Source organism: Vanessa atalanta, chromosome 2 (assembly GCF_905147765.1).
Source record: "Vanessa atalanta chromosome 2, ilVanAtal1.2, whole genome shotgun sequence".
NCBI lineage: Eukaryota > Metazoa > Arthropoda > Insecta > Lepidoptera > Nymphalidae > Vanessa > Vanessa atalanta.
Genome location: NC_061872.1, coordinates 11,892,470 through 11,913,706, shown reverse-complemented (window position 1 = coordinate 11,913,706; position 21,237 = coordinate 11,892,470). Strand labels below are relative to the sequence as shown.

Genomic DNA, 21,237 nt, shown 5'->3' with positions numbered 1-21,237 from the left:
TATTTATACACTTTATACACTTTCAAGTTTCAACAAAAAATTCATTAACATTCCAAATATCATTGTTTCGTAAATTTGTAATGAATATAATAAATAATTCAAGATCCATAACTCACAACAGACTACACTCACGATTACAACATACGTACATACATACATACTATTACAATTTATGAGGAAATATTTCCCCTAACTTTCGTAAACATCCGTTGTCTTTGAAGTATAAAAAAATATTTGTATTTATGGCCATAATGTTTACACGAAAGATTCGTCCTCGACAGAAAATGGGGTGATTAAAACTATTCTACAACAATACGTAGCATTCTATCCACTTATTTATTTCGTTAAAATACAATTCGTACATCATTGAATAGTATTTGTTTTGTACCCCTTTAAACTTTTTTTCCTGCTCTTTCTAAAGTTATCAAATATACACGGCAATATTACGTTGTGTTATTTGATGCTTTATAAAGTATATAATAAAATACGCAGTACTTTTTATAAAGAAATTATATATTAATAACATTTAATTTGCCACACTGAAAAATAAATGATAATTTATGATACTATTTTTATTAATAAAAGTAAACAAGACGAAATTTTTGTACAAGTAGGTTATATCATTTGTTACTTTGAGCCTACATAATTACTAGAACAAGTCACGTAACGTTTCGGGTTCTGTGCTTGGGGGCGCAGTACTTTCGCTCGAGGATCATTCCAATAAAAACCCAAATCTGGATTCAATCAATCAACAAAAACGTAACATAACATTTGAAATATATATGTGTATAATATACATATGTACATCGTAGATCAAACTAAATAAAACTAAATCGAAAAGTTAGATCGATAACAGACCCGCACCGACAACAGTCAGAAAAATAAACCAAATGTACATTTCGATAGGAAGGTCATTATAATAACGTGCTATAGTTTTTAAATTGATAGACTAGCGACCTGCTTCGGCTTCGCTCGGGCGCAATTTATTAATAAAGAAAATTATATGATATAAATATAATTTATACCCTTCAAATATAATGTACCTTTCTATCAACGTTTTTTTTTTTTTAGAATTGTATCTTCAGTTCCTGATATTACCCTCAACATACAAACAAACAAATTTTACCTCTCTATATAATATTAGTATAAAAATATAGATAGATAATATTGTAATTTAATAATAAAATAAGAATAATGAAAATAATATAGATAGATAAAAACACACCTTTTGACATTAAAAAGAAAAATTACTTCTCTATAACAATTTCGTACTAGATCCGATCGAGACCTATCCACAATTATAGATCGTTGAAAAATAATATTTTTTTTTAGGGTCAACTTTTATTTAGTTTTTTGTATCATGGTATTCAATTAGGGTCTTACCATATTTTAATTTATTTTTTTGTTACAATTTCACGTCTTAACTGCTCAATCGTTTATCATGGAATTTTGATTACACTTCGTCAGGGATACAGAACTGGGCACCAGTCAAACTGAACAGGCGGGAACAAGTTGAATATAAAAAGGATATTATTATTATTATAACGTACTTTTATTATAATTGACATTTATTATTGTAACATTTTCTTAGGAGACAAATGACACAATCGAATGTTATTCGTACACGCAATTTGCTTTATGACAAGTCTTTCTCACAAAATATTTACCAGTGGTAGGGGAAAACTCGCTTACGTTTTAGTTTTAAAACGATATCTAGGTCCATTCTCATGTTTGACTTACACACAATTGTCTCAGTTTCAACGTTATATTTTACGAATAATTTGTAAGGAATAAAAATTATTAGATATTACTTATTATTAATCATATTGAATAAAGAGATTTCAAATTATTATATATTACTGTAGACATACACATACACATAGTATATAACGAAACATTTATAAGTTGATGGTAATAATGTCTTTAAATTTTTCCTTTTAAATTCATAAAAAGAAAATATATTTCTAAAAGTGAAAATATTTCAAGATCCGTAATGGGTTATAATGCCCTTCACCCTTAACTCGAGACAGTTTTAGAGTTAACGATAGGGTTACCAGCCGGTTCACTTAGCGAGGGGCGTCATGATGCTCTTCAAATTAAGATTTCTAAATGAGGTGTTGATAAAACTTTCATAAACTATTTACAAAAAACTGACGTTAAAAAAATAGTAGACATCACGCACACATAAACATTTTTAAACTAATATTGTTTTTTTTTTTTTTAATTTATATCTTCTTTCGTTTTTATAACATAGGGAAGCGGGTGAACAAATGAGCCACCTTACGGTAAGTGGTATTTACACTGGCTCGTCCTTCAAACCAAAACATAACAATACTTAGTATTTCTATTTGGCGGTAAAAAATCTGATAGAATATCTGTCTGTATACCACCTAGTAAATCTATATATGTATTGTTAACTCTTCATACTCTGGATATCCATTATATTGAGCAATAACTTAAATCCAAAAGTGACTTTTACTACATATTTAAGAAATCCAGCACAATGTAAAAATGTATTCAATCTATACATATAATAAAATTGGAGTGTCTGTTTGTAATATAAAAATAACCAATTTTTACTAAATGCATATGTATGTATATACGGTACATATACCAAAATAACATTTTTGACAGTTTTTTTCTGTCTGTCTGTCTGTTTGTTCCGGCTAATCTCTGGAACGGCTGAACCGATTTCGACGGGACTTTCACTGACAGATAGCGGATGTAATAAGGAGTACTTTTATTTTAGAATTATATATAGAATAAAAATAAAATCACGCTACAATATCCAAATAGCTTAAATTCAAACAACGCGCACGAAGTCGTGGTAGTAATAAATAAATTGAATAAATAACAATATCAATTTCGATTTGAATAAACGTTTTAACCGTCGTTTTTATATAGCATAACATAACACGATGGCTTGCGTGTGGGTTTTAGCAATTAACTTAAAGTACAGAATAATTCATATCAGGTAAACATAGCTCTAAGTTAACTCATATTGCCTCCGCCACCGGTTGGTCGGGAGATCTAACGAGATTAAGCACTTCAAAGAATCTGACGAAAGCTATTATGGGAAGCGAACTACGTGGGTTTTTCAGTACGTTAGGTGCAAAAATAATTTGATCTACATTTCAGCATAGAGCTCTATCGCCTTAGATCACGTTATATAATATAATGCATATAAATAAGGATTGATTATGGCTGATTGTAGCCAACGAATTGCGGGGAGTGTATCGTATTTAATAATCGCCTATTCAGGGCCGGATCTAACATACGGCTTTTTGGGCTTCAGCCCAGGGCCCCTTGGAGTCAAGGGAGCCCCAGCTAAATAAATAAATAAATAAATAAATCAAGTCAAAGTCAAAAATACTCGAGAATGCGAAAGAATCCATAACTATTAAATGAAACAGATCGTATGGTTAGCAGCCCTGCGAGTCCTGCAAACAATAATCAAACGCATTCAATTAATTTAATTCAAGTCTACGTTCAGATATTTCTTAGGTGGGCCACTAAGTAGTGTTAGCCCAGGGCCCCCTAAACTTGAGGAGGAAGAAGCGCTACGCGCACCTTCTCCCCCCGCCTCAATAGGCGTCGCAGGGACAGGGTCTCAGTACCCTGAGAACCCCTTCTAGGTGTTGGAGGCCGACCGTCAGGGCGTCACGGTAGCATGCGTAAGCGATCCCGTGGCGCTCGCCGAAAGACGGAGAGGGTACCGCTGGTTTAGCTGGTTTAGTGGGTAAACCCGGCGTACCTGGGTGTCGCACTCCGCGTCCAGGGCTCCGGGGAGTCCCACACACCCCCCACTTACCATCACGTGGGGGAAGCGCGTAAAGCGTTTTTCCAGCGAGAAAAAAAAAAAAAAACAAGGGCCCCCTAAACTTACGGTCCGGCCCTGTGCCTATTTATACGAGAAATGAATAAGTATAATATTATGAATGAAATTATGAAACAAATAGAAATCCATTATACATAATATTAAAACGGAGACGTCTGTATCTCTGGATGAATGTTTAGGATGAAATTTTTTATCTTTAATTTTTAAGTTTCTCTAACCGCACCTGCTATTTAAAAATCAGTAGATTCATAGAGTTTTTAAATTATTTATTTTCTATGTAATTCGGAAAACCTGATAGACCTTGCCCTACCTATGGTTCAATAATATTTAAGTCAATACAACGATGCCATCTCTAGTGAAAGTTAATCTCATCTCATGTTAAAGTACTCCGCAGTCAATAAATCATTCTTGGGGCCAGGTATTTGTTCTATAATAAAATTCCGCAAATATTTTTAACTTTGCCGTTTCATAAATTCAAATCATTTGTAAAAAAATACATTGGTAAAGAAGGCATATTATTCGACACAAGATTATATAAATGATAAAAAAGCGTGGAGTTAATGCTTGTTGACTTCCAGGCAGGATGTAACATACATATATAATTGTATTTAACTAACATGACTGTATTTTTAGATGTTTAAAAAGAGTAACTACTGAGTTTCTTGCCGGTTCTTCTCGGTAGAATCTACATTCAGAACCCGTGGTAGCTTTACTTAATATAGTTTGTTAAATGACGATTCAAAAGTGCTTGTAAAAGTTTACTTGAATAAAGTATATTTTGATTTTGATTTAAAACCTTACCAATGAAACATGGTGTCAGTAAAGTGTTATCGAAGTCTATTAATCCCAAAAAATAATAATCATTCTAATCGACAGAATCCACATTACAAGAATGCATGCATGCATGCATGCATGCATTATCTGTGGCATAGTAGAAAATTACCTATTTATAATAATAACATTATTTTTTAACATGTATATTCTTGTAATTATACCTAATATTATAAATTAAATAAATAACAAAATAATAACTTCAAATTATAGCACAATATTTTTAATTAATGAGTACTATAAATAACCGCAAAATATTACGATATTTTCCTAAGTTCACAGCCCTAGTTATGGGTACAAATAGGTCAATGTCGCGGCCCTAACCGCTCGATACATTTCCAAGGTTATTCTGATGCCAGCAGTTTGAAGTTGAGGAAGTAAAAAATAATAAAGAAAATACGCTGGATATATTGGAACTTTATTTTAAATAATATCAAGTATTTAATTGTCCTTCTGTTCAATGATATAAAGATATGGTTATTTGAATACTATGATTATTACGATTATTTTGAAAGTTTATGCTATTATTATTGACTTCTTGATTAACAGACAGGATATGTAAAATTAATTGTACTTTAAATACTCTGTAATTAAAATGGTGGAAAAGAGTATCAGAGTTTCTTGCCGGTTCTTCTCGGTAGAATCTACTTTCCGAACCGGTGGTAGCTTTACACTCAATGACGATTCAAGAGCGCTGTTATGAGCCTACTGGAATAAAGAATATTTTGATTTAAATTATGTTAGTTTATAATTTCACGACGACGGCGACGGCCGGATTTTTTATATGTAGATTTTATATCAACGTATTCGCGGAGACACTTGTTGCTCCGGACGGTTCCAAAGCTATAAATTTAATTTTTTCGTCACAAAGATAAACGAAGTGATCATCTGCGTATATTAATTTATTACTCTTTTCCATCATATTGGACAATAATAAATCCGACTTTATTGTATTCTGAGTGTCAGACGAATGAATTAATTAATTACAAAGTCAACCGATAGCTATCGTCCTCTTTTTATTGTTGTAAATCAATACATCGCCAAAATATTATTTAAATTTTTCCATTTTATTTTATAAATGTCAAAATGTATATCAATGATAAATTTAGTTAGATATATTCAAACAAAATCCTTATCTAATTAACTTATGAGCCTTTTAAGACACAATTAGGTACAGACACAAGTACAGTGAGATAGATACTTGACAAGATGTTGGAATATATGCTTGAGAAGAAAGATGTGGGGCATACGAATTACCATAGTTTATCGGAAAGATTGCTTTAAAAAATAGTATTTGGACTTTACCTTACTCTAAAAAAATACTTAATTTTGAAGTAAACACGTGTTAGTAGTTTTGAATAAATTAAAGTAATAAATAAGTTAATAAAGTTTAATAAATGTTTTCAGTATTATCTCTTTTAGAGAGAACCAAAAACCAAAAGTCACCTTCACTGGAGGTCATTTATAATCATAAACGGCTTTATAAAATGTAAAAGAAATACAATACCTGTATGATCTTGTAAATTAATTTTCTTTTATCCTTTTCTACTTAATCACCATCGTTACAATACTTTAAGAAATTTCTCAAATTTCCATTCCATTAGCTTACAAAAGATGTTTATCCATTCAGCTAATGGTGTTTACGAATTATGCTGACATATGACTTATCTTTAATTTTTATAATATATTATTTAGTAAACACAATAGCTACAGTGTTTAATATATTTAACTGTATATAATAAATTAATTTAAAATAGCTACTGTGTAAATCTTAACCGCGTGGAATGGTGGTAAGAATGCTAACAGCATTCCTCCGTTGAATCCATCCTCTGGGCAAAAATGAACCTTCCCTCCTGACAAAACTAGAGGCAACAAGGCGGCTTTTGCTTTTAATGAAGCTTTGTACACTACTACTACTAGGTCCACATATCCCAATGGTAAATGAGACAAAAAAATAATTTGGAATACGACACGAATATTTACAAATAAAATCTTTAGATATATATCTTCAAGCGAGATGTCTACATTTGCTTATCTTAGTAATTAGTTTATTTCGAGTAAGAGTTGTAGCTAAATTAGCTTCTATGGTTCCGATCCGAATCTGTCAGAATATTTTTTTTTTAAAATGATAACCTATAAAATCCAGTAAATAATTGTTTTGATGAAGAAACCCTACTAGCGTCATAAAAGCTAGAAGAAATATTTAATTTAGACTGAAACGACTGCAGCACGGCGCTAGAGTTGTATTCTATTCTAATATAATTATATCTGTAAGACTAATTTAAGTCTCCAAAAAGAAATCCATCAGCATCACAGTAACGATTACAAATTGTTATACCAAATAAATTAAGAAAACCAAGTTATTCACGAGATTGGAATTAATTTACATAGAAAACAACAACGTTTTGCTTTTAATTAGACATCCCCTTATCTGAGGGTTTAACTTAATTAAAAGATTTGCTTTCAATTTAGAAACATCTCAATTTATTAAGGAGACACGATCGCTTTTTAATGTATTTCATATTCTGATAAAATAACTCAGACGAGAACAGTTCATATATTAAATTAAATATACATTATATTGTAATTAGTTTCCGTCCACGGCTTCGCTCGCGTGTGATGGCCAGAGGAGGTGTGAGTTACCCTATATCCTTCCTGTCTTCCATCTCACCTGATGGAAAGTGTAGATGAAGACGAATGTGGTACACGCCCGTCCAAAAGAAACCTGTACACTCTACTCTTAAAGGCTCCAGAGTTCAACTTATCAGAAAAAATAGACCCAGGCAGGTCATTCCAAATATTGGTGACTCTCACCAAAAACAAGCTGTCAAACCGTTTAGCTCATAAAATTGCATAAAAATCGGTTGAGTATTGAGACGTAAGAACGTTTCGCATTTATAATATTAGTTCGGATAATCCCTGTATGTTTATTTCTATCACTGATATAATCTACTAGTATTTAATCATGGGTAGGGTCAACATACATATGTACTTGCTGTTTCGGAATATCGTTAGCACACACATACAGACTAGATACTTGTCATGGAACGAACTTAATAGCGGTTTTATCTTGACTTGGACTTTGAGCAAGCCTGTCTGAATAGGTACCACCCACTCATCATATATTCTACCGCCAAACTGCAAGACATTGTATTGTTGTCCGGTTTTCATAGTTGATGGCATTGGCAATGTACTTCTTACAGCTCCTATGTCTATTAATATATGTATAATATAAGCGATGTTTAACGGTTGAACAGTAATAAAAACATGGTAAAGTGCGAGACAAACTCGTACATTTGTCTCGTACACTAAACTCGTACATTACGGAAAAATGGAAAGACAAAAACATTTTATTGTCAAATAAATAAACAGAAATTCTGTAACGTCACTCACACGGTCGAAGCGAATGCATAAAAATAAATCTAAATTAAAAAGAACATCATGTTTTGGCTGTTGTTCCGAAAGGGTATCGATTTAAATGTGCAGCTTTTGCTTACGTAAAGAGAGAATTGAAAAAAATACTATCAAAATTTGATCCGTGGCAATTATTCTTGTTTTTTTTATTTTAGCTATCATTTTTTGTTTTACGCTCTGGACTACGGTAATTCTACACTAAAAGCGTTAGCCCGAACTATCGACGAGGACGCGGCAGGTTTCAAATTTCATATTTTATTATTTTTTACAATTTATTGTATTTTATTTTATTGACCTATATATTTTTTTATATCCTTAGGTTTTCCGTGTCTTGCCTGTGTGACCTATCTTACTCGGTAGGTTTAAACTTTTTTTTATATAGTAACTCAGAAATAAGGCTAATAATAATAAATACCCGACCATCTGATATCCTTGATATCATACAAACTCTACATTAATGATTTGGCCAGACGTGGATTGACATATCCCAAAAACCACTTAAAAAATTGAATAATCCTTTTTCGGAAATTTTCTTTCGAGATGTCAATGAATAATTTGTCGTGGCTGAATTTAGCATTTTGGTTATATTTATATTAATTTTAAAATGTTACAAGATAGACTCAATTTCTCAGTGTCCCAATCGGATATAATATCCCAATCTATGGAAGTTGGGATATTATATCCCATTTTATGTATACAGCTAAGCTTTAATTTTTGTACATGTAAAAAAATTATTAGATGTATTTACTAATGTAATGATACATAGAATGGAAATTCAAATTTAGAATCTTGTTCTACCCAGAATTGAAACAACTATAGAAATAATTCAGCACTGCCAACATTTTGAAAAAATTATGCTTGTGAGTGACATGTTGTTGCATTAATAATTTAAATACACATCCACTACGCCACACTGTTTTTTTTTTTTTAAATAAAGTAAAGATGATATCGGTATCTTATACGTCCAAATGTGTTTACTGTTTAGGCATTAAATTTTTATGGTGGAATAAAGAAACTATCGTACATATAGTCAAATATAGAATATTTAATTAAGACAAATCTTTAAATTAAATTTATAAAAAATTTAACATTAAAAATATAGGTGTACATAAATCCAACGCTCACGTTAAACCTTCATCAAGCTTCATTTCTAAGTTCCTCTCACGGCAAATCGTCTGATTGATGATGAAAGCGGTTCTATGGCTCGCCCTACTAACCTTTAATGTAATCGCCGTGCTAACCCAAAACTACCCACAGAGAACAATTGTCACGTAGAATAGAACTGTAGATAATAATTGACCTTTCATAATGACCTCACTTTGTTCAAATAGTTGTAATATTAATTTTAAGGACTCTTAATATTAAGGATTTCTGGATAGTATTAATCACAGTTCACCAACATCCATTCGAGCAGCGTGGTGGAATATGCTCCAAACCTTCTCCTCAAAGGGAAATGGAACTTTACCCAGCAATGGGACATTTAAACCACATTCGAGCAACGAGCTTGAATAATTTCTATATATATAGAAAAAACAATGAGGCATTACAGGCTATTTTCCGTGATTATTTTTTTTGTTTTTATAGTTTTTTTTTTTTTAGTTTTATATAAATATAAAATTACAAATGCAATATTTGTTTCATTAAATTCATTAAAAATAAATTACAAAAGTACAGAGATACTAAGGAATAACAATGTTTCGCGAAATATAAAAGCTTGCAAGACGACAACACTTCGTCACTCGCAAGGTTCAAAGTATTAAGCAAGAAAGTATACATTTTGCGTTTAAGTACGGTGTTCATTTTAAAGGCATCAGGGAGCTCTCGAGAAGTTCCCCGGGGAGGGTCGTTATTGTCGCGAGCTTCCTGAATAGCCCTTGACGGTTTTGATCGCTCAGGCGCTATCTACTTTGAAGTCTACAATGCTATGTAAGGTCAATATATATATTTATAATTTATTTAACCTGAAACAACACAAACATAAAAAATATTACATAGAGCTATGAAATGACTCTTTAGAACAAATTTCAAGAAGTTTGTTTTGTTTGTTTTTAAAGAGTTATTTAATAGATACGAGTAGGAAGGATAAATATTTAAATATAAAAGTTGTCTGATACTAATTAATATGAAAAAAAAAAAAAAATTATATGTTTGAACGTGCTAATCTTAAGTAAATACTAGTCGGATTCACAAAAATCTTTACTTAAAACAACGAGTTTATTGAGGCAATATAACATTATATTACGACCGTAAGAAGCAGAGCGGTACCTAGCTATAAACGTCAAACAATCCAACATACTGAAAATAAGTACTCACGTACTTATGTGAGACGGACGTACGTCGTTTCACCTGTATTCCTTCTACAATCAAGATTGTGTATTGTTTTTTTGCATGCACTCTATATAGATACTTATAATGATTATGAGATGGGCATATTTCATCAAAATAAAATTTTGATACTACACAAACCAATTTATACAGCTATACCCTGTACAACTTAGCTTGATCCTTTTGACAGATGTAAATTACGCAATAATTTATATAGCATAATGCAATAAAGTATTTCACACATAATACACCTACACCATCTCGTCACAGTTACAAGTATTTTAAAATGTTATTTTTTTAACTACTAGATATTTTCTATTTAGCTCGTCTGTCAAGAAAATCAAGATATTAACTTGTACAGGGTATTGTACGTAAAGGTACATGACCTGTAATTTCATGCCTTAATTTTATTACAATTTTACCTATCATTTTTATAAACATTATGTGGATACTTTTCACGGAAAAAAGCTTAAACTACTACAAATCCGTACAAATATTATTTATGGAGTAATGTGATATAATGTGATATAATGGATGAATTACTTTATTATTTATTAAATTAGTTTGTTTTTTTTTTGGCTAATGGCAAAGTTATCAAATTTGACAATGTCAATAATACCATTTGATTTTGACATAACTGATCAAACTAGACAACAGAGTGACAGACGTCAGTTGTCACATGTGTCTTATTTATCCGTTGTTTATAAAAATAAATGGATAGTTAATTTAACGAATTTGTTTTATATTAAATAAAAATCAATATGGATTTCATCATAGATACTGTAGGTGATGATGAACTCCAGGAAAAAAATGAATTACTGGACAAGAAAGATAAACTCTTTGTAGGTTAGTATTCCTAATGATTGCTTTATATTTTGGAATTAAATATCAAGTTAATATTACTCTTTATTGTAAATAATTTCAGAAACAGACAAGAAAATCGAAGCTATCTTAGATTTATTCGAGAAAACAAAGCAAGAGTTAGATGCGGAACAAGATGCCGAAGATGAGGTTCAAAATAAATTAAAAGGCTTAAAAATAGACAACCAATTCGACGAATTCTACGAGGAAATGGGCTGGACAAACATGGTAGCATTGAAACAAAAGAAAAAAAAGCAATTGTTTCGCTTTGACCAGCTGGACAAGGAAACTGGCAAGCTGAAATCCAATCTTGGTGGTGTAGATGTTGATAAAGAAATGAAAAAGTCCGTCTTCCAACCGGGAATAGAGAAAGCGCATAGATTGCCAAAATACAATGTCAGTGAGAAAAGATTAAAGGCTATGCGCAAGGTAAATAACACTTAATGAAACCAATCTACCTTACATTACAGTTTTGCAATTTATTTATATTTAAACATTTTTTACTATTCACTATTCACCTGATATTTACACATGATGTTGTTGCTTTCATTCCATTTTGAAGATGACCTTCAAATGATCCCCTGTGTACATCTTAAGTAACTTTTTTAATCTTAATTATTTTAACATAGTGTCTACAAGAAAGATTATTTAATTTGATCTGAAGCTTTCCACAATACTTGTAATAGTGCCGTTGCTGGGCTAAGGACGAATCTTTTTCTGGAGAATGTCTGGTACTTATTCCAGCATGCTTCTCCAATGTGTGTTGGTTGATACACATATTGCAAATTTTGATCCGACACATGCATCCTCATAATGTTCAAACACAATAACACAAATTAAGAACATTGAAAATTTAGTATTGCTTGTGTACCCACACAAGCAATACTAAATTTTAACACACAAAAATTAATTATTATTATTATTTAATTGCATGAGATGTAGTTTCTTTACTGTTATTGAAGAAAAAAAAAATACTATTCAATAAAATTTAAATTTTAACAACATTGTCTCGCATATTTCAAATAACAGAATTATTCATTTAATGTGAAATTTGTATGATTATAATATAATAAATTAAATCAAATTTTAATACAATGAATAACATAATTTTTCTGATAGTTCTACTTGATTACGTAATTGTATTTAAGTATAATATGAACACAATAATGAGATATAATGCATGCTTATTTGCATTCAATTATATTCAACATGAACTGTATATTTTATAGAGACAAAGGGAGAAAACAAAAGGACCTGGATGGTTTAATATGAAAGCTCCGGAAATTAGCGAGGAACTTAAGAATGATCTTCAAGTACTGAAAATGAGATCTGCATTAGACCCCAAACACTTCTATAAAAAGAATGATATGGAAGTTCTACCCAAGTATTTCCAGGTAAGGATATCTATGATATTACAAAATGCTCCAAATAATTGTAAGAATAATAGGTTTTTTGTCTTTTGAAAAGCATTTCAATATTAAAGAACCTGACCTTAGAACTTAAGATTATTTTTACATTTTATAAGATTGCAGAAAAGACATGTGTTATACTGTGTTGTTTAATCGGCACTTATTTACCTATAAATATTTATATTCAAATGTTACATATAGATTTTTAGATGCACGTAATTTATAGATTAACAAAATATATGAATAAAAAAAATAGTAGTAATCAGATGCACAAACTATAGTTCAAATTGAAGCTTTAGTAAAATGTATTATTAATATATTTGTATCTTAAATCTCCTTACAGGTTGGTCGAATAATGGACTCCGCAGTGGATCATGTAAATGAAAGATTAACAAGAAAACAAAGGAAAAGAACTATGGTAGATGAGCTACTAGCAGATGCTCAGTTCCAGAAGTACAATAAAAAGAAGTACAAGGAAATCATTGATGAAAAGAGAAAAACTGAATATAAAACCTTCATGAAGGATAAAAGACAGAAAAATAAAGCAGCTTTAAAAAGTAATAAATTGAAAGCGAAAAATACACCTAAATAAAGTTTTTCTATTATATACTTTTTTTCTTCTACTGTCCCAATTTCTACTACACATAGTTTATAAATAAAATTAAATAAAAAAAGGTGAAAACTGTTTTTAACATTTTTTGTATAAAATACTATTCTTATAAAAGACAGCATCAGTGCTTTAAAATCTTCGGGTGTGCCAAAAACCCGGCCCCCTTGGTTAAGTTTGAGACCACCGGTGCGCTTAAAAAACTGGTCAGGGGAGATCGCCAGAACACTGGTTTCATCCGGCTGCTTGTTATACTTATGAAAATCAACAATTTAATGTTTCTAAAAAGGTATGCTCTAATCACATGCTCATTGCTGCGTCCCTAAACTGATATTGATATTAAATTCATATTAAAATCAAATTTTGTATAGAATAAACTTGAACTCCAAGAAAGCAATTAAGCGAATTTTTTAAACACTCCCATGGAAGCTGTAAATCTATTCAGGTAGAATATGTGATCAATGAGTATATATCCAGATGGGCTAGCACAAAGCCTTGCAACCAAATGATGTCGTCCTAGCCGATTTCTGGCACGGCGGGAAATAATCAAGACATTACAGTCCAATGGCACGGAAAATCCGTCACGAGTTCAAGCGTAGAGCCAACGGCTTTACGTGCGGTCCGAGGCACGGCAGTGTGTAATTTTTCGATAGAAAAACTTAATAGATTTTATCAGCCCAACCTGGGTTTGAATCCAGGTCGTCGGGACCTGCGGCCTTATATCTAGCCACTTGACCAACGAAACAGTCAATATACTGGTTTCCAAACCCACGATAAAGTGAAATGACAATCCAGGTAAATAAGTATAAGCAACATATCAACAACAGTAAAGCAGTCTTTATTAACATGATATATATATCAGAAAATTATCAAAAGTACAAAAAAATAAGTCACAAATTTACAATTCCATTATATATATTTAGTATTATATTTTAAAATAGATAATATCATATTGATCCAAAACTATGTAAACATTGTATAATATATACTGTATATGTAAAATTGGTTCCAACTTGAGAAAACATTTCAAAACACGTGTACAAAAAATTACTTATTAAATATAATTACTTGTCTAAAGGAATAAATGTTTAGGGTTAAAAAAGCTCCTCTGGATGCAAATTTAAAACAAATTGTAACTTACAAAATTGATTTAATTTCAAAATGTCAAATAAAATGGATTCTTAAATATGCTTGCATAAGGTCTATTTAATATTCATATTGATAGCTCAATAGATCGTACAGCTTATCATCTTTTGTTTAATACTACTAAACCCAAGTAACAGTGTCTAAATGATGTGTAATAGTTGAATATAGTTCTTTTGTATATATAATGAATGATTTTTATTTGAGCATCAATCACGTGAAAATAACTGAACATAAGCATATATAAATATGACCAATCAAATCAGAATCGTCAATAACTTTGACTTTGTTTTTTAGAATTCCTTTGACCTTTCCCCCTTTTTTATTTAATGCCCAACGAAACGAGCGGGTAATAGATATAATTTTCTTCATAAATAATGCTTTCTTTTTAGAATCCACCTGTGATGTCGATCGCTGCACCGCTTATGAAAGAACTTTTATCTGAACCTAAAAACGTTATGACTTCGGCAACCTCTGAAATATAAATAAAAAAAATTAAAAGAAACGTAATACTGACTGTAAATGCCACACTACTAAGCTTTAAGCCGTTTAGTCCTATAAACAATAAGATTAAATTTTATGCGCTTAAAATTCATCTTATGCCTGTGATAAAGGAATACATTGTACAAAATCCTACATGTATAAATTGAAAATTTCAGCAGTGGAACATTTACTATGTCCTTTAAACTCACTATATAAATGTTATGCATTATGTAACTGATAAAGTATTATCTGCCTACACTATATAACAATTTCTATATCTCTTATTTATATTTCTAATTAGTCTATTCAAAGAAGGCAAAAAAATTGCACTAAAGTATACAATTCCTGATAAATTGTATTTATAAGCAAGGGACTAGTATATAAATGGTTTTTAACATTATCTTTACTAACCAGTAGGTTCACCGAGTCTCCCCAAAGGCACAAGTTTCAGCATATTGTGCATAACTTTATCTGGTACCGTTTTAACGATTGGAGTATCTATGAAACCTGGCAGAATTGCATTTACTCTGTAAAAAAAATGATTAAATTTATTAACTTGACTTATAAGATTAAAGTAATTATTAAATACTATTAATTAAGTCTCCTATTGGATTACAATTTATGGGTAATTTTAAAACCATAAATACATTTTGTGTAACAAATAAATAAGCAAGTTATATAATTAAAGTATTATTATATTGTTTAGAAGCGCCCCACCGCGGCTTTGCAAGGGTGCATTTTATTAATACAGATAATGATATTATATAAAAATAATTTATACCTTATTGCAATGAAAAAAAATAATTAGAATTCGATGTGCTCTCAGCTTTTATGTTTAGCTTTAGAATTTTGCTTCATTATAACAGTACATAAGATACCTTTTTTAACTAAACCAACCTCATTAACTTACTAGTTGAACTTTTACTCATATCAGTGTTCAAAGTTATAATAATAAAAAAAAAAAAATTACTGCAATATTTATCTTGTTCTTACCTTACATTAAACTTTCCTAGCTCTTTAGCAGCGGTTTGTGTCATGGCAACCACCCCAGCTTTACTCGCTGAATAGTTGGATTGACCTATAAAATAAAATATAGTCACTCAATAATTAAAACCTTAACCTACTTTAATAATAAACTTAATATTTCTATTATTTAATTTTATTAAGCAAATAAACAGTAACAGATAAGTATAAGCAAGTAATGATGGGTTAAATGGATTAGGATTGAACATTTGAAAATTTTTTCTTAAAATTGAAAATAGATAAGAAACCCATCTCTCTCACTGGCAATGGGCCGCCATCTCTTCAAACCGGAACAACACTAGGTATTGCTGCTTGGTTTTAGTATAGTAATGTATTCAAATACCTACCCAAACAAGCTTGCACAAAGCCTGTTTGGGTAGGCTAACATTATAACTTATTTTCGAATATACTGAAGTATAACATATAATATGTGTAGATAAAAAACTTTGATATAATAAATATTCCATAAATTTACCTATGTTTCCATACTTTCCAACAATACTTGATATATTTATGATTGATCCCGCTATTGAAGCCTCAGTCATTGCCTTTGCAAATGTCTGCATCACAAGAAAGGTTCCCTGGAACAAAATATAAATAAACACTTTTATTATCCTTAAATATTCGTATTGATTGACAGTGATCAATTTTTTAAAATTGCTTTTTGACAATGTTCCTGTGATTCGAATAGGATAGTTTGTTGACAATATATGTTATATACTTTTGTACTAATTATGTTCTAAGAAACATATAAATATTGTAAAAGATTACTTCAGGCTAACCTAGATTGTGAGTAAGATGAATGTTACTAATAATTACACTGTTTAGATGCAGGTTCATAAATTACAATGAAAGGAATTTTAAGCATATTTAATATTTACAAATATGTAGTGTAAATTAAAAATTAATTGTAAAAAAAAAAAATATTAAACTATCTATTTTTTAAGTTATAGCTAGTAAATTTGATGATGCTCTGATCCATCCAGGTTTTTACAATAAGTTTTCCTACAAGGCAAGCATGAGATGAATTATAAGCACAAAAATTTTCATATACCTATATGAAAATTCAGTGGTACTTGCCCGGGTTTGAGGCACCAATCTTTGGTTAACATTCAATTGTATTTACTATTCGATCATCTCCTAATTCGTCAACATGTCCTACAAGTCATTCCCTTTTGGACTTGGTATTATTATACAAAAACACAAAGAAATCAATCAAGTTAAAATTGTTTACCTTTAAGTTCACATTAAGTACACTGTCATAATCTTCTTCCGAGAGTTTCAGCAACCAATTGTCTCTTGTAATACCTGCTGAATTTACAACTATTCTTGGTGGTGTCTTGTATTCCTTTAGAATAGCTTGTAATAGACTCTGCACTGATTTTGGATCTGACACATCTAATTCCAGAGCAGTGTGATCTCCAGTTGCTGGTGGAACAAGAATAAAAAGAGAAAAACAGTTTAAAAATTCTTAGCTATAATATAGCAAACCCCTCCCTACAATATTTTGGTAAGTAAATATTTATGAGAGTCAAAAATTTCTATAACACATCCAAAACTGACTGAAATAAATAAGTAAATTCTAAATATATTTGAAAATAGAGCATATTGTGTTTAAATTGATTTATTAATGAATTTTAAGTTGACCCCAAAATGGGCCACCTGATGTTATTTGATCAAAACACAATCCAGACAGTAGAACTTCTTAAACAACAATATTAATTTTAACCCAGATAGATTTGGCGTATCATAATGTAAAAAATGTTCTACAATATTAATGATTCTAATTAAAATATTTACCATTTGAACCAGAGGCCAGTGCAGTATATTTCTTAATAGTTTCCAATGCTGCATCATAATTTTTATCTGCAGCTATAACTGTAGCACCCTCTCTAGATAGCACTTGACATGCAGCTCGGCCAATACCAGACCCAGCACCTGGAATTAAAAAATGTATCTCATAAACTTTCTGAGTCAAAATACAAGAATCTTCTTGTCAGCTTCTTATTACAGAACAGTTAAAAACTAGGATTTTTTTTCTATATTGCATAAACTTTTGAATATAATAATTGGAATTAAATATGGAAAAGTAATAAATCTAATATGGCATTATTTTGTGTCATGTAATCTTATTTGTGCAATTTAAAATACCTATTATTTACTTGCCTGTAACAAGCGCGAGTCTTCCAGACACAAGACCCTTGACCATTTTTCAAAAATATTCAATGGCACGTACTTTTCAATATAAGATATCTCTTATTACATAAGAAATATTCTAATCAATTTTATTTATCACAAATAACCTCTAAATAGTATAAGGATCGTAAAAGTGCTCTTTGCCCCCTAGTTAACAGCAAGCTGAAACTCATTAAAAATGTTCAGAAACATACAACATGAAAACTTGTCGTACAAAGAATTATCGCACTTATGTCATTTCCAAATACATATGTTATTTGATTACAAATTTAATATATTGCAACCAAGTTTTACTGTACATAATATGTAAGTTTACAGTAAACACTACGAGAAGTAGATAAAATAAAATTTATGACAGTGACATTTTACATACGTTCAAAAAATGTAATACCTAAAAAATAAAAAAAATATTTCAAATTACCTTTTAATTATGTAATTAGCAAAAATTATATTTATATAAGTTTAACTTTTCTCAGTAAAACAAATATATATACATATATATATTATGTATATATTTGTTTAACGACACTGCACATTACCTCATCGTGATTCGTGAATGTCTTACCCTTACCCTCCGATTATTTTTAATTTACTTCGAGGGAGATTGCGTAAAAGATTTACTAAAACAGAAAAACAAAAATTGGTAAGAAATGTATCACATTGTGTTTTCTGGTTTAGTAGACCTTTTACTTGTTGACTGAATGAATATAAACAATTGTAAAAAAGGTAGAATATGTTTTTTATTGTTCAGTATTTTTCGTTATGCATAACATTAATGAACACAATCAAAAGTTGATTTTAACAATTATAAAATGGTCAGAAATTAAAAGCTAATACATTTCTTCAACAAATTGGCCACTTTATATCTTAATATTTTTCATTTTAATCAGATCCATAAGTGACTGCGCGCATCACGATTTTGTCGCGCGTTATTTTACTGCACTATTTTTAAATCGTGCTGTAGTTTAAATTACTGCTATTTTTTAACGCATATGCAGGCACTGACATAACAACCCATAAGGTACATTTCGGCGACAACCTTCGCGTTACTTAAAATCGTGTTGTCCAGCGCACCATACATTGTCCAATTGTGAAAATCATTTATATGGTTACTGACATTACTAAAAACATAAATTAGTAAAAATTGATTACTTAGTTATCTACTATACATATGTATAGTATATATGTTCTGTATATTCATATATATGAATATACAGAACATAAGCTATAATTACTTTTGTTTTTTATGAATTTTATTATAATTGAAAGCTTGTAATTTTATTTTATCTGTAGCAGCACTTTGTAAGACGCCGTCGTTGAAACAAGATTAGTCCCGAAAAGGACTGTTTTGCGCACCGCGTTTATATTTCGTCGTTGAAACAAGATTAGTCCCGAAAAGGACTGTTTTTCGCACCGTGCTTATATTTCGTCGTTGAAACAAGATTAGTCCCGAAAAGGACTGTTTTTATTATTACGTCATGTTCGATTGAAACAAGAAACGGCACGCAAGATAGCTCTGATAAGAACTGTTTTTGGATTCGTTTATCTTCATATCTCTTCAAGCATCTTCATCTTTCTTCAACACTTCAAGAACTTCACTTCACAACACATGGCGAGTCGACACGGCGATCTTCGGTGCAGTCGTCCTTCTCCGCGCGGCGCTCGAACAAAATGGCCGGCGCGACGTGCCGGAGCGTAATTTATAGCTACGGTGTCGCGGGTATGCGAACTAGCATGATGCGCGCGCAGCTCGGCGTCGTCAGCTCGTGACGTCAGCGTGCGCGAGCAGGACGGAACGACATCTCCCGCCTCTTTTGTTACTTATTGTTTTTGTATACTGTTTTTTAATTGGCTAATTGATTTTGCAATTTTTGTATATATACCGGTGCAATTTTCGATTAAATCATTCATTCATTCGACCACTCATCAAGAGTATATTTCAAGAAGCCTGAACTCTCCTCTAAAGTGGTGACCCCGGACAAGAGCACTCTGAAGCAAGAATACCATCAAAGAAGAGGAATCTCTGCCCGGCTACCTACAGGAAATTTCTGCTGGAACGAATCCCTGCTCGACGGATCCCTGCTCGACGAATCCCTGCCCGACGTGAATCTGTTCGACACCATGGAAGGCAACAATCAAGCTCTGCCACAAGCCCTCGCAAGCACCCCAGAAGTATCGAGTATTGCGCTGTCAATGCGAATACCACCATTCTGGCGCGAAAACCCACGGCTGTGGTACCTCAGCTTCGAACCCGCAACGGAGGAATTGAAGAGGAGCCAGGCTCAACTCACACAGATGGTCCTCGTACAATTAGAAAAGGCGGATATCGAACAAATATCCGATATCCTATTCAACGTCCCGAAGGAACAGCAATACCAGGCCATCAAGGAGCGACTCATCTCCGTCTACGAAGAATCTGACAGCCGTCAGTTCCAGAAACTTCTCGCCGAGATGGAGCTAGGCGATCAAAAACCCACACAGCTACTCAGACGCATGCGAAATCTCGCTAGAGACAAGGTCTCGGACTCAACGCTGCGTATGATGTGGACTAAACTTCTACCAGCACACGTCCGTTCTGTCCTAGCCGTCAGCGAAACCTTCAGCTCAAAAACGACACTTGAAGAGCTCGCACTCCTCGCCGACAAGATGATGGAACAGACACAAGAGGTCGCCGCCGTCTCCACGCAACCATCTACAATTCAATCGCCGATGATGTCAACCAATCAAACCGACACACAATTTCTTATAAACGAAATCCGAAAATTATCTCTCGAAATCGCCGAGTTAAAAGCAAGACCGAATACAAGACCGCCATACAACTATCACCGTCAACGTTTCCGGTCCCGCCAACGAAGCTCGTCCCGATCCCGCACACGTGAAGAATCATCGTCACCCTACTGTTACTACCACCGTCGTTTCGGTAGTCAAGCGAGGCGCTGCACAACACCATGCAGCTATAAAAAAGAAGCATCGGAAAACTAGAAAGAACGTTGGCTGCGGCGGAATCCGGCGTTCCTACTACATCATACCGCCTATTCGTAACAGACAAGAAGACGAAACTATCTTTCTTAGTAGATACTGGGGCTAACATATCCGTTCTACCAAGA

The 21,237-nt window shown here is 31.9% G+C and overlaps 2 protein-coding genes across 2 annotated transcripts; one reads left to right on the top strand and one right to left on the bottom strand.

Moving 5' to 3' along the window:
• The first annotated feature begins 11,070 nt into the window (after positions 1–11,070).
• Positions 11,071–13,283, top strand: LOC125072418 (deoxynucleotidyltransferase terminal-interacting protein 2). The gene is made up of 4 exons (XM_047683050.1): positions 11,071–11,254; positions 11,334–11,698; positions 12,499–12,663; positions 13,022–13,283. Exons 1-4 carry the CDS (start codon positions 11,170–11,172, stop codon positions 13,268–13,270), a joined length of 864 nt encoding a protein of 287 aa, XP_047539006.1. The 5' UTR covers positions 11,071–11,169; the 3' UTR covers positions 13,271–13,283.
• Positions 13,284–14,568: 1,285 nt separating this feature from the next.
• Positions 14,569–18,447, bottom strand: LOC125071328 (estradiol 17-beta-dehydrogenase 8). Its single transcript, XM_047681529.1, has 7 exons — positions 18,101–18,447; positions 17,735–17,872; positions 17,169–17,362; positions 16,410–16,515; positions 15,905–15,989; positions 15,323–15,438; positions 14,569–14,902 (listed from the first exon to the last, which is right to left on the bottom strand). Exons 1-7 carry the CDS (start codon positions 18,141–18,143, stop codon positions 14,817–14,819), a joined length of 768 nt encoding a protein of 255 aa, XP_047537485.1. The 5' UTR covers positions 18,144–18,447; the 3' UTR covers positions 14,569–14,816.
• Between the last annotated feature and the right edge of the window lie 2,790 nt (positions 18,448–21,237).

What these genes read in the sequence shown, in the direction of transcription:
- LOC125072418 (XM_047683050.1), top strand. Translation starts at nt 11,170, where the DNA reads ATGGATTTCATCATAGATACTGTAGGTGATGATGAACTCCAGGAAAAA. An exon ending in GAAAGATAAACTCTTTGTAG is followed by an intron (nt 11,255 to 11,333) that starts GTTAGTATTCCT and finishes AAATAATTTCAG; the next exon opens with AAACAGACAAGAAAATCGAA. An exon ending in GATTAAAGGCTATGCGCAAG is followed by an intron (nt 11,699 to 12,498) that starts GTAAATAACACT and finishes TATATTTTATAG; the next exon opens with AGACAAAGGGAGAAAACAAA.
- LOC125071328 (XM_047681529.1), bottom strand. Translation starts at nt 18,143, where the DNA reads ATGGTCAAGGGTCTTGTGTCTGGAAGACTCGCGCTTGTTACAG. An exon ending in AAGACTCGCGCTTGTTACAG is followed by an intron (nt 17,873 to 18,100) that starts GCAAGTAAATAA and finishes TTTTAATTCCAG; the next exon opens with GTGCTGGGTCTGGTATTGGC. An exon ending in TACTTAATGTGAACTTAAAG is followed by an intron (nt 16,516 to 17,168) that starts GTAAACAATTTT and finishes ATTTTGTTCCAG; the next exon opens with GGAACCTTTCTTGTGATGCA.